Source organism: Pelophylax lessonae (assembly GCF_965119305.1).
Source record: "Pelophylax lessonae genome assembly, chromosome: 7".
NCBI classification, from domain to species: Eukaryota; Metazoa; Chordata; class Amphibia; order Anura; family Ranidae; genus Pelophylax; species Pelophylax lessonae.
Genome location: NC_138774.1, coordinates 68,839,700 through 68,857,607, shown reverse-complemented (window position 1 = coordinate 68,857,607; position 17,908 = coordinate 68,839,700). Strand labels below are relative to the sequence as shown.

At 46.9% G+C, this 17,908-nt stretch overlaps 1 protein-coding gene across 1 annotated transcript in view; it reads left to right on the top strand.

Annotated features, from left to right (window-relative positions):
• The window catches only part of LOC309559465 (cytochrome P450 2G1-like), an 86,900-nt gene that overhangs the window by 55,256 nt on the left and 13,736 nt on the right, over positions 1–17,908 (top strand). The window contains exon 8 of the mRNA XM_082262737.1: positions 10,782–10,923. Coding sequence (XP_082118863.1) covers positions 10,782–10,923 — 142 coding nt within the window. The remainder of the gene's footprint in view (positions 1–10,781; positions 10,924–17,908) is intronic.

Here is a 17,908-nt window from a genome sequence, read left to right as displayed (position 1 = left end):
GTAACTTCGGCCTTCCCGCTCACCGCTTCATATGTGACGTGCACACAAGGTGGAACTCCACCTTGCAAATGCTGGAAAGACTGTGCGAGCAGCAGCAGGCCATAGTGGAGTTTCAGCTGCAGCACGCACGCGTGAGTCGCTCTGCGGAACAGTACCACTTCACCACCAATAACTGGGCCTCCATGCGAGACCTGTGTGCCTTGTTGCGCTGTTTTGAGTACTCCACCAACATGGCCAGTGCCGATGACGCCGTTGTCAGCTTAACTATCCCACTTCTATGCCTCCTTAAAAAAACAATAATCGGGCGATGATGGAAGAGGATGTGGCACAGGATGAGGAGGAGGAGGAGGATGAAGAGGTAACATTTCCAAGGCTTTCAGGGCAGTCATTCGCAAGTGGCTCCGAGGGTGGGTTCCTGCACCCACAAACGCCAGGGACACAATTGTCCAGCAGGGGCACAGTTCTGGAGGATGAGGAGGATGATGAGGAGGAGATGGAGGAGGAGATTGAACCATGTTCACAGCAGGGTGGCACCCAGGCCAGCTCATGGCCATCACTGGTGCGTGGCTGGTGGGATACAGAGGACACAGACGATACGCCTGGCACACATGAGCGATTACATGCTGCAGTGTCTCCACAACGACCGCCGAGTTGCCCACATTCTAACTTGTGCTGATTACTGGGTGGCCACGCTGCTGGATCCCCGTTACAAGGACAACGTACCGTCCTTAATTCACTCACTGGAGCGTGATCGCAAGATGCGCGAGTACAAGCGCACGCTGGTGGACGCGATGCTGCTGGCATTCCCACCTGACAGCGGGGCCACAGTGGAAGCACAAGGCCAAGGCAGAGGAGGAGGAGGAAGAGGTCACCAACGCAACCAGGGCACCGCCAGCACCTCAGAATGCAGGGTTAGCATGGCCGAAATGTGGAAAAGCTTTGTCAGCACGCCACAACAAACAGCAGCACCAGCAGCTCATATGGAACGTCTTAGCAGGAGGCAGCATTTCACCAACATGGTGGAGCAGTATGTGTGCACACGCCTAAATGTAGTGAATGACGGGTCTGCCCCCTCCAACTTCTGGTTCTCCAAATTGGGCACATGGCCTGAGCTTGCCCTTTACGCCTTGGAGGTGCTGGCGTGCCCTGCAGCCAGTGTGTTATCTGAACGTGTCTTTAGCACGGCTGGGGGCGTTATCACAGACAAGCGCAGCCGCCTGTCCAGAGACAATGTGGACAAGCTCACGTTCATTAAAATGAACCAGGCATGGATCCCACAGGACTTTTCCGTACCTTGTGCAGAATAGAGATGGATATCGACCTTACCCAGCCATTGTTCTATTTTTGATTTTTCTCACTCTTTTGGGGTGTACCCTCATTTAAAATGACTGAAAAAAAGCAGTGTCTACCTCGTCCTCCTCCACCGCCTCAACCTACACCGCCACATCCACCACCACCTCAACCTCCCTCCTACTCCATATGGGCCTCGTCCTTCACAGATGAAGAAAATTGTTTTATTTTTCTGTTTTTTTTTGTTGTTTTAAGTTATTTCCCTATCCACATTTGTTTGCAGAGCACTTGCCATGCTCTTAACTACGTTTTGCTGCCATTTGTAGCACTCTAGCCCTTTCCATTGGTGTTTTAGAGCCATTTTAGTGCCTGAAAGTTCGGGTCCCCATTGACTTCAATGGGGTTCCGTGTCCGGGTAAAGTTCGGAAAAAGTCCGGGAAACGGACCCGGACTTTTTTTTCAAGTTCGGCCGAACACGGACATCCAGGTGTCCGCTCAACTCTACTTACGATAATGTGTAATGTATTTTGTTTTAGCCTTGTTGCCGGCCAGTCTGGTCATCTAGACTGGTTTAAGTGCTGAGTTAATTAGCATGTTAATTATAACATTGTCTAGGTGTGGATTCCGATTCACCTATAGAGATGTCCCGAACTATTCACCGGCGAACAGTTCCCGGTGAACATCGCTTGTTCGCGCTCGCCGTAGCGGGCGAACATATGCGATGTTCGGTCCGCCCCCTATACATCATCATTGAGCAAACTGTGACCCTGTACCTCACAGTCAGCAGACACATTCCAGCCAATCAGCATACCCTCCCTCCCAGACCCTCCCACCTCCTATAAAAAAGCAAGGACAGCATCCATCTTAGATTCATTCTGAAGTTGCAGTGTTAGTTAGGGCAGGGAGAGTGCTGCTGCTGCTGAATTTATAGGGATTGGGAAATCGTTAGCTAGGCCAGTGTTCTGTGTCCACTCCAGTCCTCAAAGACCCATCTGTTGTAAGGACAGCGTCCTGACAGCACCCCAAAAAAGCCCTTTTTAGGGCTGGTACATCAGTCTGCTTTTATTTTTTACATACTGTATAAATATATATATATATATATATATATATATATATATATATTGTGAGGGATTAGCTCGGTGGTAGGCGTATGGGTGACCCCTTTGGGGGTGCGTTTTCACAGAGATAGCCGATTAGAGGTTGAAAAACAAGACTGATTTATTCATGCAATTTACTTAACACAATTGCAAGCATCAAAACAGCCAAAATAAAATAAAAGACAAAATAAATCCTTGCCTCTGTGGGCGGCTACCTTCTCACAGCTGGAACCTACCTAAGAAGTCTTTCCAACCTACTGTTGGGCCGACACTGCTGATCCTACAGCAGACACTCAAATGTCCATTTGTTTGCTTTTCACACAGCACAAACATTGTCCATTGAACATGTCCCTTTGTTTCTTTCACATCAACACATGTTCATTTATAACAGGATCCTTTACTCTTCAGATTCTTCACATTGAACACAGTTCATTTAACAGGTCCCTTTACTCTTCACACTCTTCACATGGAACACTTTGTCTTCTCACCTTTGAGACGTCTTCACTCGTGGTTACCCTCCTTAGCTTCACATCGCTGTAGGGGGTCTTCTCCCATGCTCACCAGCTTGTCGGGAGGCACACATCCGACTGTCCCCCTCTCCCAGCCCACACGGCGACAGGCGGCAGCAGTCCTTCTCCCATGCCCACACGGCGTCGGGAGGTACACGTATGTCTGTCCTCCTCTCCCAGCCTACACGGCGACAGGAGGCAGCACTCAATAGATTTTCTCTGGACAAATTATAGAGGCCTTGATCTCCTCATTCTGAACAGCTGAATGGTTTTCAACTTCCTGCTGGCTCTTTTTGCAGCCAACACCCTATAGTATCAGTGAACTTTTCAAAGCAGGTGGGAATGTGTCTCCTCTCAGTGACTACATTCCCAGATTTACCTGACTTCCTGTCACATACCCCCCCTCTTGTTTCAACCCTAGGGTTGGGACACATATTTCCAGGCACGCATGTGTCAGGCACTGCTGACTCACTGATAAGCCTCCTATTATCCTCAAGCTTCCGGATGAAACTGTTTCTGTCATCTTCACTGACAGATTTCTCATAAATGCCACACAGTTTGTCTCTCATCTCATATACACATTCTTCAACTGCATTTTTGGCATAATTTTGCTCCTTCTCGTTTCTGTCATCTTCATGGACAGCTTTCTCATAAATGTCAGACAGCTTGTCCCTCATAACCGTCTGTCCAATCCACCATGGAGGACCGTGATCCATAGGCAACTCAATTGGGCTAGTCTTAAGGTCTTCAACATTCTTAAGACGCCTCTCTCTGCAATCCATAAATGTTTTCCACAAAACTTTGAGAACCTTTGCTTCACTAAGCTTTGTTCCAAGTAGGGACTCTTGACATCCCTCTGTGACTTGAGTTGCCTCTCCATACAGCTGTACACAATCATTGACTTTTTGTTGTAAAAGGGAATGATCTTCCTTCTTGAGCTTTGCTTGCTCTAAGATGCTGTGCAGAGGATTTTCCAATTGAGACAACAGGCTGTCACACATTTCTTCAAAGTGACCCCTGTTCCTTTTCCCAGAGATATCAATATCATTCAAACATTTCATATTCATAGGCAGATCTGAAGCATTTGCACTCATCAACTTCTTAAACTTTTCGCCCTCCTGAGCGAGTCGCAGTAAAGGCCTACTATTTGATTTGATATTCAGTTTATATTTCTTGCCAAACTCTTCACAGAAGTAGCCAACCAGAACATCATCAACTTTCCTTCCACCAACATAGGGGTTAAAGGCAACAACACAGTTGAACCCAGCGATCTGGGTGGTATCCATTATAGACCTCCTCTCTGCATCAGTGAAGAAGCATGGAACTGCAACACATTCTTTTACAGGTTTCTTCAATGCACTTTCTGCTGAACTATTTGACCGCTCAAGGTCACCTAGTTCCTTTTCTCTATCTGAATTCCACATGGAATGTATCTCAAGATCACGATCAAACTTCTGCCACCCGTCTTTCACCAGTTCCATTTTGGAAACACTCCCTGAAAGGCACTTATTCATTTGCTTCACGTTTTCACCAACAGCCTTAGTTTTCTCCACTAGGTGGCGTTTGCTTTTTTCTCCCAGATTTATATCACTTGCTTTAGTTTTCTCCGCTTTAGTTTTCTCCACTAGGTTTTCAGCCTGAACTGAGAAATCATCACATTTCTTACACAACTCTTTTGTTTGCTGAAGCTCTAATGATACATTTTCCAATGCTTGAAGTTTTTGAAGGAACGGTTTATTCCAAAGGGGTGATTCAAGCCACGTGTCATCACATTTCTGAGGCTCACTCAGGACAGACCCCAAAACACTGATCCTTTTAAAAACTGCATCAGGCACACTATCCCCTCTTTGGGACAGATCCTCTGTTGCCTGGAATTCCTCTTCCAGTTCCTGCAACGGAATATTCATCTCTTCTACTTGCTGTTCTAAGGCTCGCTTAGACTTTTCTAGCTCCTGAACGCTTTTCACAACATCATCCTTGGAGCTGACCAATTCTTCCATTTCTGTACGCAGCTGTTTGTTAACACTTTCTAGTTCAGCCTTACACTCTAGAGCTTCCTCCAAAGAGCGAGCCAAGAACAGGGCTTTGCTCTCGTTATCACGCACCTCCGTTTCTGCACGTGCGCGTTCTTCTGCATATTTTGCAGACACAGTCTTCTCTTCACCAAGCATCTGATCAAACTTCTTTTTCACATCTTCAACACACTGTAATGAACCAACGCTTTCTTCCATGCGTTTTTTCATATCCGCTATCTGAGCTTGCAATGTTGCGACTTGCTCTGATAGGTTTTTCTTTGCTTCCGCCTCCTCTTTTAATTGTTCCAGGAAGCCATTTTTCTCATCTTCCATTTGTTTGAGCTTTGTGCTAAAACTCAGCCTTTGACACCTCTCTTCCTGTAAGAGTTCCTGCGTGTCTTGCAGCTGCGATTCCAAGATAGAAAAATCTTCCGCAATTTCTCTAGATTTTCTGTCTGCTTGAGAAAGCTGATTTGTAACATTGTCCAACTCAACCTGCAGTCGGTTTGCCTTCTCTGACAGCTTAGCACACAATCGGTCACCTTCTGACACCTTGACTTGCGATTCCAGAAGCTGTGCCTCTACTTTTTCCCTCTTATGTTCACAATCTCCTTTTCCCTGCATAAGAGCCTTCACCTCATTGGCTAGTTTCTGGGAATGAGACTGTAATTCTGCCACACAGGCTTCTTTCTCCTTTAACTGCTGCTGGAAACGTTGGGCTTCACCTTTCCAACTTTCACAGTCTGCACGTAATTCATCTACCACATTGCTCAAAGTGGTGAGCTCATACACAGTACTCAGTAATTTAGCCTCTCTTTCACTTTTCTCGTTGTCGCTGAGAGACAATGTCGCTTTCAGAGCAACATTCTGTTCCTGCGACTCCTGCAGGTCTATTTTTGTAACTTCCAAACACTGAAGACTTTTTTCCAGCTGATTACGCAACTCCAACATTTCACACATACTTTGCTTCTGCAAAGTCTGAATTTCAATTTCCTTTTCCATGAGGATGGTATCTTTCTCCTTTATAGTGTCTTGACATTTTTGCAACTCGACCAAAAGAAGAGCAGTGGATTCTTCCCACTGTAACACATGAGACTTGAGTAGTTCATTCATTTCCTGCAAGTTTCTATGCTCCATTTTAAGCAATTCCAAGGCTTGTTCCTTTTCTTCCATTTTCCGTTGCAAGGCATCCAACTCAGCCCTGCACACATACTCTGTTTCCTCCAAACCGATGGCCTCCATTGGCTGCTGGCGTCTCTGTTTCCAGCCTGCCATGCTCTCTTGATGAGCCTTTTGTTGAGCTGCAAAGCTCCGTTGTTTCAGCATCTCCCCCATTTTGGGTTTACTTTTCATCTGAGCACACTGCGTCTCCATAGCAGTTTCATCAGTGTTGCTAGGGACAACAACCTTCCTCTTCAGTAGACTCTCTTTAGGCATGGATGGGGCTGGTTCAGACGGCAACATCCCCTCCATCCATAGAATCCGGTCTCTCATTTCATCTATCTTTGCATTTTTCAGGCGTTTGGATCGCCCCATCTTCAATAACTCCACAAATTTTTCACAGTCCAGCAAAAAATTTTCAGACCACTGTCTCTTTAACACATGTAGTTTTTCTCTCTCTTGCAAGATCTCTTTTCCTGCACACACAGTTTGTGCAGTCACTTGCACCAGACACAACAAAGTTCATCAAATAATTTTGAGACCGCTGTCTCTTTAAAACACTTTTTTTTTTCTGTCAGGATCTTCTCTCCTGCACACATAGATTGTGCAATCTCATGCACCAGATAAAGTTCATCAAACATTTGCACTTCCTTGCAGGGATCTCTGCTTATGCCCACTGCATACCTCCACCATATGTGAGGGATTAGCTCGGTGGTAGGCGTATGGGTGACCCCTTTGGGGGTGCGTTTTCACAGAGATAGCCGATTAGAGGTTGAAAAACAAGACTGATTTATTCATGCAATTTACTTAACACAATTGCAAGCATCAAAACAGCCAAAATAAAATAAAAGACAAAATAAATCCTTGCCTCTGTGGGCGGCTACCTTCTCACAGCTGGAACCTACCTAAGAAGTCTTTCCAACCTACTGTTGGGCCGACACTGCTGATCCTACAGCAGACACTCAAATGTCCATTTGTTTGCTTTTCACACAGCACAAACATTGTCCATTGAACATGTCCCTTTGTTTCTTTCACATCAACACATGTTCATTTATAACAGGATCCTTTACTCTTCAGATTCTTCACATTGAACACAGTTCATTTAACAGGTCCCTTTACTCTTCACACTCTTCACATGGAACACTTTGTCTTCTCACCTTTGAGACGTCTTCACTCGTGGTTACCCTCCTTAGCTTCACATCGCTGTAGGGGGTCTTCTCCCATGCTCACCAGCTTGTCGGGAGGCACACATCCGACTGTCCCCCTCTCCCAGCCCACACGGCGACAGGCGGCAGCAGTCCTTCTCCCATGCCCACACGGCGTCGGGAGGTACACGTATGTCTGTCCTCCTCTCCCAGCCTACACGGCGACAGGAGGCAGCACTCAATAGATTTTCTCTGGACAAATTATAGAGGCCTTGATCTCCTCATTCTGAACAGCTGAATGGTTTTCAACTTCCTGCTGGCTCTTTTTGCAGCCAACACCCTATAGTATCAGTGAACTTTTCAAAGCAGGTGGGAATGTGTCTCCTCTCAGTGACTACATTCCCAGATTTACCTGACTTCCTGTCACAATATATATATATATATATATATATATATATTGCAGTTGCCTACCGGTGTGTGAGAGGCCACAGGCCCATACACTGTACTGTGTGCACACCACTCATATCGGGTGGCACAGTACTTTGCAGATAAAAAATTAAATTATTTTTCCCTCTGTAATATAATTACAGTTGCCTGCCAGTGAGTGTCAGGCCCACAGACTGTACTGTGCCCACTGCCCACCACTCATATAGGGTGGCACAACACCTTGCAGATAAAAAACATCATTTTATTTTTCCTCTGTAATATAATTGCAGTTGCCTGCCAGTGAGTGTCAGGCCCACAGACTGTACTGTGCCCACTGCCCACCACTCATATAGGGTGACACAGCACCTTGCAGATAAAAAAATCATTACATTTTTTCTCTGTAATATAATTGCAGTTGCCTGCCAGTGAGTGTCAGGCCCACAGACTGTACTGTGTCCACTGCCCACCACTCATATAGGGTGGCACAGCACCTTGCAGATAAAAAATTAATTTAATTTTTCCTCTGTAATATAATTGCAGTTGCCTGCCAGTGAGTGTCAGGCCCACAGACTGTACTGTGCCCACTGCCCACCACTCATATAGGGTGGCACAGTACATTGCACGGCGCACGCGCCGTGCCCCAAATTAGAAGTAAGAGGACCGACCAACCATCTTTTTCCATCTCCCGGTTCCTAAAATCTATTCAATACACATCCCCTGATAGGGGACGTAACAGGGATAAAACTGATAAGAATAGTACTACTTAACACACCACTCATATAGGATGGTACAGTACATTGCACGGCACACGCGCAGTGCCCCAAATTGGAAGTAAGAGGACCGACCAACCATCTTTTTCCATCTCCCGGTTCCTAAATCTATTCCATACACCGGCCACTGATAGGGGACAAAACAGAGATGAAACTGGTAAGAACAGATTTTTTTAATTTAAAAAAAAGAGGACAGCCTCTGCGGAGCTGGGTATTTTTTGGCCGCGTTACTGAACGCTCATGCACAATGGCTGTAGGCTCATGCGTCCTTTTGCGGAGGTGACAAACCTGGTCAGTCAAACCCAAGGCAACATCATCGACCTCATCCCATATGCGTTTTTTCTGGAGCGTGCCCTGCGAAGAGTGCTGGATCAGGCCGTAGATGAGCATGAAGAGGAAGAGTTGTGGTCACCATCACCACCAGAAGCAGCCTTGTCGTCGTCGATTGCTGGACCTGTGGCAACGCAGAGAGAGGAGTCTGAAGAAGAGGAGTCAGAGGAGGAAGGTGGCTTTGAGGAGGTGGAAGACCAACCACAGCAGGCGTCCCAGGGGGCTTGTTGTCACCTTTCGGGGACCCTTGGTGTTGTACGTGGCTGGTTGGAGGAAGAGACCTTCAATGACGTCAGTGAGGACAAGGAACGGGACATGGCTAGCTTGGTGTCCAACCTTGTACAAATGGGGAGTTTGCGGTTGTGCAAATGGACTGTTTGCGGTTGTTTGTGGTGCGTTAAACAGGGAGTTTGGTCTGTCAGAGTTTGGTCTGTCACTGTGAAGCGGGCGTAACCCTTACACTACCTGATCGATACAACATCATACCTGATCGTATACACACACTGGATGTTTTAAAGCACGTTATTCCAAACAATTTAGGAATGTTAGGTGATTTATGCCACAGTCCAGGTGTTAGTCCCCTTGAAACAACTTTTCCATCACTATTGTGGCCAGAAAGAGTCCCTGTGGGTTTTAAAATTTGCCTGCCTATTGAAGTCTATGGCAGTTCGCCCTGTTCGCCCGTTCGCGAACATTTGCGGAAGTTCGCGGTCGCGAACGGAAAATTTTATGTTCGCGACATCTCTATTCACCTATTGTTTCTCTCCAGATGGCTAGTTAATTAGCTGCAGTTTGTATTGTTTGGGTAATCTGATCAGGAGGGGATGTCCTCCTGTGTGTGGTATATATTCTATGATGTGAGTTTGTTCAATAAGCAGTTCCAGATTTTATACAAGCTATTCTCGACTAGTCTTGTATACAGCGGTGATGATATCTATGTTCAAGACTAGAGGAAGCGGTATATAGAGGGAAGCACACAAGTACGCTATGGGTCGGTTCTGTCACGATTGTCATACATGTAGCCGAAAACTCCCAGTGAGCAATCTCCATGTCCTGCCTTGCTGCTAGCACACAAAAACCCTTGGTTGGGGATTGCTAACTGGGTGATTTTGAACAAGCTTCCAGGGAAGCCTAATGGGCCTACAGGTATGACAATTAACCTAATGAAGGTTCTACAAAGTTGCACAGTTTTTCTACTGGGGCCCTTTGACTTTATATGCTGCTTTCTGGAAAAGGTGAACTTAGCCTTTAAAGCTGATCTCCAGGTTTCCTGTGACTTTAAATAGTTTGTTTGGACCAAGTTGGTCTAAACAAAGTATTCCTTCACTAAGTACTGCACTGGCTCTAAGCACTGTATGTACTGTACATAGCTTCAGCTACATACAGTACACAGTGATAGGTACCGGTGGTGAGACAGAGACTTCCTGTCTCTCACACCCAGAACAACAGCCATTCAAAGGAAGCTTTGTATTCTGTATTCTTGCAGTGGGTTCTCCCACACTTTATAGATACTCATTAAGTCTAGGGTTGCAGAAGAGGCTGTATATTTTACCTACCCACTTCCTGCTTTAGCAAGTCCCCTCATTCCTTGCAACCAATTCATCACAGCCTCCTTTCTAAGCTGCTACCACCCACAGTTGCATGCTTGCACCCCGCTATGTACAATGCAGATTTAATAACCTTGCATTGTATGTAATAACAGAGGTTCCATCCACCAACCAGAGCTTTAGGGGAGAGGAAGACAGCACTAGAACTGGCCACCACATAAATAACATTGCCTATTCTGCAACCCCCCCAGACTTTACAAGCAAATAACCCTTGCAGTGTGGAGGGGCCCCCCTGCAATTTATTTTTCCTGTTGAACCCAGAGTTGAACTTTAAGGTAACTTATTTTCTTCTGTTAACTAAAAAATGTCATATCCTAAACTATAGTCTACATTCCTTCCAGGTCTTCTAACACTCCCTTCATTTTAAGGCTTCCTTAATGTTTGCCTATATCTGTTTCCAGTTAACTAATTAACTTTTTAAAACATTTTAGGGAACTTTGGTCTTTCCAGTCTTAACTTCTGTCTTGAAGGATCCCAAACAATTCAAAAACCCTGAAAAATTTGACCCTGGACATTTCCTTAATGAGAATGGAACTTTTAAGAAGAGTGATGCCTTCATGCCATTTTCTGCAGGTATTATGTTTTAGTTACTTACAGGTATAGCTAATAATTTTTAAATATGCAATCAATTTTTAATTTAAGAACATTAGCTTATTACACAAAGCTTACACACAAGGATTAGGGATGAGCTTGTATTCATCCCCAAACTCCATAATTAGCTGTTATGGGCCAATGAGCTGTGGCCGGGAGATTCCCTACCCTCCAGCTACATGTATACAAAAGAGCGGAGATGCTTGTGACATCATTGACCTAATATTGCCATATGACCATTTTAATTCAATGATGTTACAATCATCCCTGTCCATTTTTGTATATCAGCTGTGCGGTGAGTAAAGATGGGCTTCGAGTTGAACATAAGTTCAACTCGAACATTGGACGTTCGTGTGTTCGCTGAACACACGAACAAATGGGGCACTCGGCGGGAAGTTCGACCACCGATGAGCGCCCCATAATGCACTGCGCTGGTGCAGTGAATAAATTACTGATTGTCTAATGATTGGCCAAAGCATGCACATGACCTGTATGCTTTGGCCAATCACAGCACAATGTCTGTGATTGGCCAAAGGCAGGGTGCCACAAAGGCAGGGGTCCACACCCCACACTATATAAAGCTGCTGCTTACACAGCAGCAGTGTAGAGTGTGTTAGGCGGGGTAGGAGTGAGATTAGGCAGATAGTTAGTTGATTGTGTGTTGTATCTAGTAATATATCAGCCAGTGTAGTATATATATATATATTTTTTCAGCTATTGCAGGATATATCAGATAGTTGAGTATATACTGTATATTTATTAGTTATTGCAGGATATACAGGTATATCAAGCAGTGTAGTGTAGTGTAGGGCTGATTCTTATGTTACACAGTGTAGTGCAGTCAGTTTAGTGCTGTGATTGTAGTAAGGCCACTGAAGTATATTGTATGAAAATTAGTCTAGGCAGGAAGGGGTGAAAGTGCCCTGTATTTAAGTGGTTAAGGGGAACCCAATGACAGAATTAAAAAAGAAAAAGAAAAAAAGGCGTGGGGTCCCCCCCAGAATCCATACCAGGCCCTTTGGGTCTGGTACAGATTTTAAGGGGAACTCCATGTCAAAATTGAAAAAAAAAAAACAGTGGGGGTTCACCCACCAAAATCCATACCAGACTCTTATCCGAGCAAGCACCCCCTTCCTGAACCATACCAGGCCACTTGCCCTCAACATAGGGAAGGTGCTTTTGGGTGCCCCCCAAAGCACCTTGTCCCCATCTTAATGGGGACAAGGGCATGTCCCTGGACAACCCTGGGCTGTGGTTGTCGGGGTCTGCGGGTGGGGGGCTTATCGGAATTTGGAAGCCCCCTTTTAACAAGGGGGCCCCCAGATCCCGGCCCCCTCTATGTGAATGTGTATCGCGTACATTGTACCCCTACCCATTCACCAAAAAAGTGTACAAAAAAAATAAAGGCAAAAGCCATTTTTGACAAGTCCTTTATTCAAAAATAAAAATAAAAAAATAGTGTCCCCCCGATGTAAATCCATCATCAATCACGTTGCCCCCCACCGCACCCAAAAAATAGGGAAAAAAAAGACACTCCTGCCTCTTCACACGCCTCCCACGTAATGAGCTGCTGACAGCACTTTTATAGGAAAGGAGTGGGAGCACCATCCAGTGGCACCGCCCCTTTTGACGTGACTTCAGTAATTTATTCACTGTACCAGCACAGTGCATTATGGGGAGTTTGTGACGTCAGAATACTAGATTACTATAAAAGAGCTGTCACGGTTTAAACAGCTCATTACGTGGGAGGCATGTGAAGAGGCAGGAGCGTCTTTTTTTTTTTTCTATTTTCCGGGTGCGGCGGCGGGCCATTTTCTGTCATAGGGTTCCCTTTAACCACCTAAATACAGGACACTTTAACCCCTTCCTGCCTAAGTGGTTAAGGGGAACACTATGACAGAATAAAAAAAAAAAGACGACATGGGGTTCCCCCCAAAATCCAAAATCTTTGGGTCTGGTACAGATTTTAAGGGTAATTCCATTCCAAAATTGAAAAAAAAAATTGTGTGGGGTCCCCCCCAAAATCCATACCAGACCCTTATCCGAGCAAGCAGCCTTGCAGGCCAGGATAAGGAGGAGTGAATTCCCCCCCTCCTGAACCATACTAGCTCAACATAGGAAGGGGGCTGCTTGTTCCCATGTTGATGGGGACAAGGGCCTTTTCCTGGACATCCCTGGGCTGTGGTTGTTGGGGCCTGCAGGTGGGGGGCTTATCGGAATCTGGAAGCCCCTTTTAACAAGGGGGCCCCCAGATCCTGTCCCCCCAATGTGAATGAAAAAAAAAGTGTACAAAAAAAAAATAAAGACAAAAGCCAGTTTTTTATTAAAAAATAAAAAAAATGGTGTCCCCGATATAAATCCATCGTCAATCACATCGCTCGCCGCCGCACCCGAAAAAAAAAAGACGCTCCCGCCTCTTCACACGCCTCCCACGTAGTGAGCTGTTTGAGCTGTGACAACTCTTTTATAGGAATCTGACGTCACAAGCGCCCCATAATGCACTGCGCTGGTGCAGTAAGTAAATTACTAACGTAACGTCAAAAGGGGCGGTGTCACTGGATGGTGTCCCCGCCCCTTTCCAAAAAAAAGAGCTGTCATAGTTCCGGCATCTCATTACGCGGGCGGCGTGTGAAGAGGCGGGAGTGTCTTTTTTTTTTCTATTTTTCGAGTGCGGCGGTGGGCGATGTGATTGACGATGGATTTACATCGGGGGGACAATTTTTTTTATTTTTTAATAAAGGACTTGTCAAAAACTGGCTTTTGTCTTTATTTTTTGTACACTTTTATGGTGAATGGGCAGGGGTACAACGTATCCAATATCCATTCACATAGGGAGGGCAGGATCTGGGGGCCCCCTTGTTTCCAGATTCTGATAAGCCCCCCACCAGCAGACCCCCCACAACCATAGCCCAGGGTTGTCGGGAAGAGCACCCCAAAGCACCCTCCCCATGTTGAGGGCAAGCGGCCTGGTGTGGTTCAGGAGGGGGGTATTCGCCGCCCCCCCCCTTATCCTGGCCAGCCAGGCTGCTTGCTCAGATAAGGGTCTGGTATGGATTTCGGGGGGGACCCCATGCCGTTTTTTTTTTCTTTCAATATCGGTGTTATTTTCATGTTTTTTTATCTGTATTGCCGGAAGCCGACAATACATTACAGCAGCGAGCAAGTTTAAATAAATTTTTTTCCTTTAGAAATGTCAGTATTGCTGCAGCAGGCTACATACATCGTACAAATGCACCACTTTACAGGCACATTAAGGGGGCTTCCCAGGCACAATATTTAAAGGATTTTTTCATTTTTATTGTTTCACTTTAAGCATCATTAAAATCACTGCTCCTGTAAAAACAACCTTTTTTAAAAAAAAAAAAAAATTGCATTGGTACATGTCCCCCAGGGCAGTACCCAGGTTTCCCATATACTTTTTTGTGCAATAACTTGAATTTAAGCCTTTAAAATTAGCACTTTTGATTTTTCATGTTCGAGTCCCATAGACTTCAATGGAGTTTGCATGTTCTAACAAACTTTTCCCCCGTTCGCGGTGTTCTGCTGCGAACTGAACCAGGGGGGTGTTCGGCTCATCACCAGCAGTGAGGAAACTTCCACCCATAGCTCATTGGCCCATAAATATCTGCTAACTTCTAGGTATGACTGAACCCAAGCTCATCACTAATCCGGATAAGGTTTTTATTTTCAAAAAGTGACTGTTATTTTTTGGAGTCCAGTGAAAATGAAATTTCAACCAAAGTGGAACTAAACTAGGAATGAGCTAAACCGCCCTGGGTTTGGTTTAAGCAGGGTTCTGTGAATTTGACAAATTAAAGATGTTTATCTTTGCTAATAGGCAAAGGGTATCAAAAATAGCATGTGGTAGGTGGGGGGGGGGGGGGGGCGTTAGTCTGGGGCAGATTTTAAGAGGGGAAGGGCGTCATTAACAAAAAAAGTGAGATTCCTCTAAAAATCCATATCGGGTCCTTAATCCATGCATTCTGACTGGCCAGGAATAGGTATTGCTTCGCGTCAAAAAACGCAGTAAAAAATTGCGTGACTTTGAAGTCATGGTACAGGCATGGCACAGGTGATGGTATAGGCATGGCATAGGTGATGGTACAGGCATGGCACAGGTGATGGTATAGGCATGGCACAGATATGGTATAGGCATGTCACAGGTCATGGTACAGGAGATGGTATATGCCCCCTTTCAATGCAGTGACCAGCGTACATGCCCCCTTTCAATGCAGAGACCAGTGTACATGCCCCCTTCAATGCAGAGTTCAGCGTGTGTGCCCCCTTCAATGCAATGAACATTGTGCTGTGCCCCCTTCAATGCAATGAACACTGTGCTATGCCCCCTTCAATGCAATGAACACTGTGCTATGCCCCCTTCAATGCAATAAACACTGTGCTGTGCCCCCACAATGCAGAGTTCAGCGTGCATGACCCCTTCAATGCAACTGTGCTGTGCCCTCTTCAATGCAATGAACAATGAGCTGTGCCCCCTTCAATGCAATAAACACTGTGCTGTGCCCCCTTCAATGCAATAAACACTGTTCTGTGCCCCCTTCAATGCAATGAACACTGTGCTATGCCCCCTTCAATGCAATGAACACTGTGCTGTGCCCCAACAATGCAGAGTTCAGCGTGCATGCCCCCTTCAATGCAATAAACACTGTGCTGTGCCCCCTTCAATGCAATAAACACTGTGCTGTACCCCCTTCAATGCAATAAACACTGTGCTGTGCCCCCTTCAATGCAATAAACACTGTGCTGTGCCCCCTTCAATGTAATAAACACTGTGCTGTGCCCCCTTCAATGCAATAAACACTGTGCTGTGCCCCCTTCAATGCAATGGACACTGTGCTGTGCCCCCACAATGCAATGAACAATGTGCTGTGCCCCTTTCAATGCAATAAACACTGTGCTGTGCCCCCTTCAATGCAATAAACACTGTCCCCCTTCAATGCAATGAACTCTGTACTGTGCCCCAACAATGCAGAGTTCAGCGTGCATGCCCCCTTCAATGCAACTGTGCTGTGCCCCCTTCAATGCAATGAACACTGTGCTGTGCCCCCACAATGCAGAGTTCAGCGTGCATGCCCCCTTCAATGCAACTGTGCTGTGCCCCCTTCAATGCAATAAACACTGTGCAGAGTTCAGCGTGCGTGCCCCCTTCAATGCAACTGTTCCGTGCCCCCATCAATGCAGAGTTCAGCGTGCGAGCCCCTTTCAATGCAGAGCGCCACAGCATTGTCCCCAATCACTGCAGAGCGCCACAGCATTGTCCCCAATCACTGCAGAGCGCCACAGCATTGTCCCCCAATGATTGCAGAGCGCCACAGCATTGTCCCCCAATGATTGCAGAGCGCCACAGCATTGTCCCCCAATGATTGCAGAGCGCCACAGCATTGTCCCCAATGTTTGCAGAGCGCCACAGCATTGTCCCCCAATGATTGCAGAGCGCCACAGCATTGTCCCCAATGATTGCAGAGCGCCACAGCATTGTCCCCCAATGATTGCAGAGCGCCACAGCATTGTCCCCCAATGATTGCAGAGCCCCACAGCTTTGTCCCCCAATGATTGCAGAGTGCCAGCATTGTCCCCCAATGATTGAAGAGCGCCAGCATTGTCCCCCAATGTTTGCAGAGTGCCAGCATTGTCCCCCAATGATTGCAGAGCGCCACAGCATTGTCCCCCAATGATTGCAGAGCGCCACAGCATTGTCCCCCAATGATTGCAGAGCGCCACAGCATTGTCCCCCAATGATTGCAGAGCGCCACAGCATTGTACCCCAATGATTGCAGAGTGCCACAGCATTGTCCCCCAATGATTGCAGAGTGCCAGATTTGTCCCCCAATGATTGCAGAGTGCCAGCATTGTCCCCCAATGATTGCAGAGTGCCAGCATTGTCCCCCAATGATTGCAGAGTGCCAGCATTGTCCCCCAATGATTGCAGAGCGCCACAGCATTGTCCCCCAATGATTGCAGAGTGCCAGATTTGTCCCCCAATGATTGCAGAGTGCCAGCATTGTCCCCCAATGATTGCAGAGTGCCAGCATTGTCCCCCAATGATTGCAGAGTGCCAGCATTGTCCCCCAATGATTGCAGAGCGCCACAGCATTGTACCCCAATGATTGCAGAGTGTCAGCATTGTACCCCAATGATTGCAGAGTGCCACAGCATTGTCCCCCAATCGATGCAGAGTGCCAGCGTGCGTGCTCCGTTCAAACTTACCTGGCGGCGGGGCGGCTCAGCTTCTTCCTCTTCTGCGGCGGGTCCTTCTCCCTCGTCTCGGCGGCGGGAACCGGCGGGCGGCCTGCTCCGTTCAAACTTACCTGGCGGCGGCGCGGCTCAGCTTCTTCCTCCTCTTCTGCGGCGGGTCCTCCTCCCTCGTCTCGGCGGCGGGAACCGGCGGGCGGCCTCTCCTTTTCTCTGAGCAGCGGTGACGGTGAGTGACTGACGCACGCACCGGCACCGCCCCCATTGCGACGTCAGCGATATCCTGGATGATGATTGGTCCAGGCTGTAGACTGGACCAATCACAGCCAGGATATCAGAAAGTGGGGGTGTCCAACCGCAAAGACTTGCGCCCAGGATACCCCCCTACCCCCCAGAAGGCAGCCAATCGGCGCCTCTTCTGGGACATAACCCCACCCCCCCCCCCCCTAGCCACCAGTTCCTTGGGTTCAGGCCGGCGAACCCAATTTTTTTTTTTTATACAACTTTATTTGTTCGTTTTGTTTTTTTTTTTTTTTTCTTTTTTTTAGGGGTAGGGGGGCGGCGCCCTGGCGCCCCCTATGCACGGGCCGCCACTGGAGGGGGGCATGAAGCCCCCCGCTCCTGAACCCTACCTGCCTCCCCCCAGCAATGTACCTTGTCCCTATGTTGATGATGAGGACAAGGACTACTTTCCCACAACCCTGGCAGGTGGGAGTGGGCGGTCTGTGGGCAGGAGGCTTATTGGAATCTGGAAGCT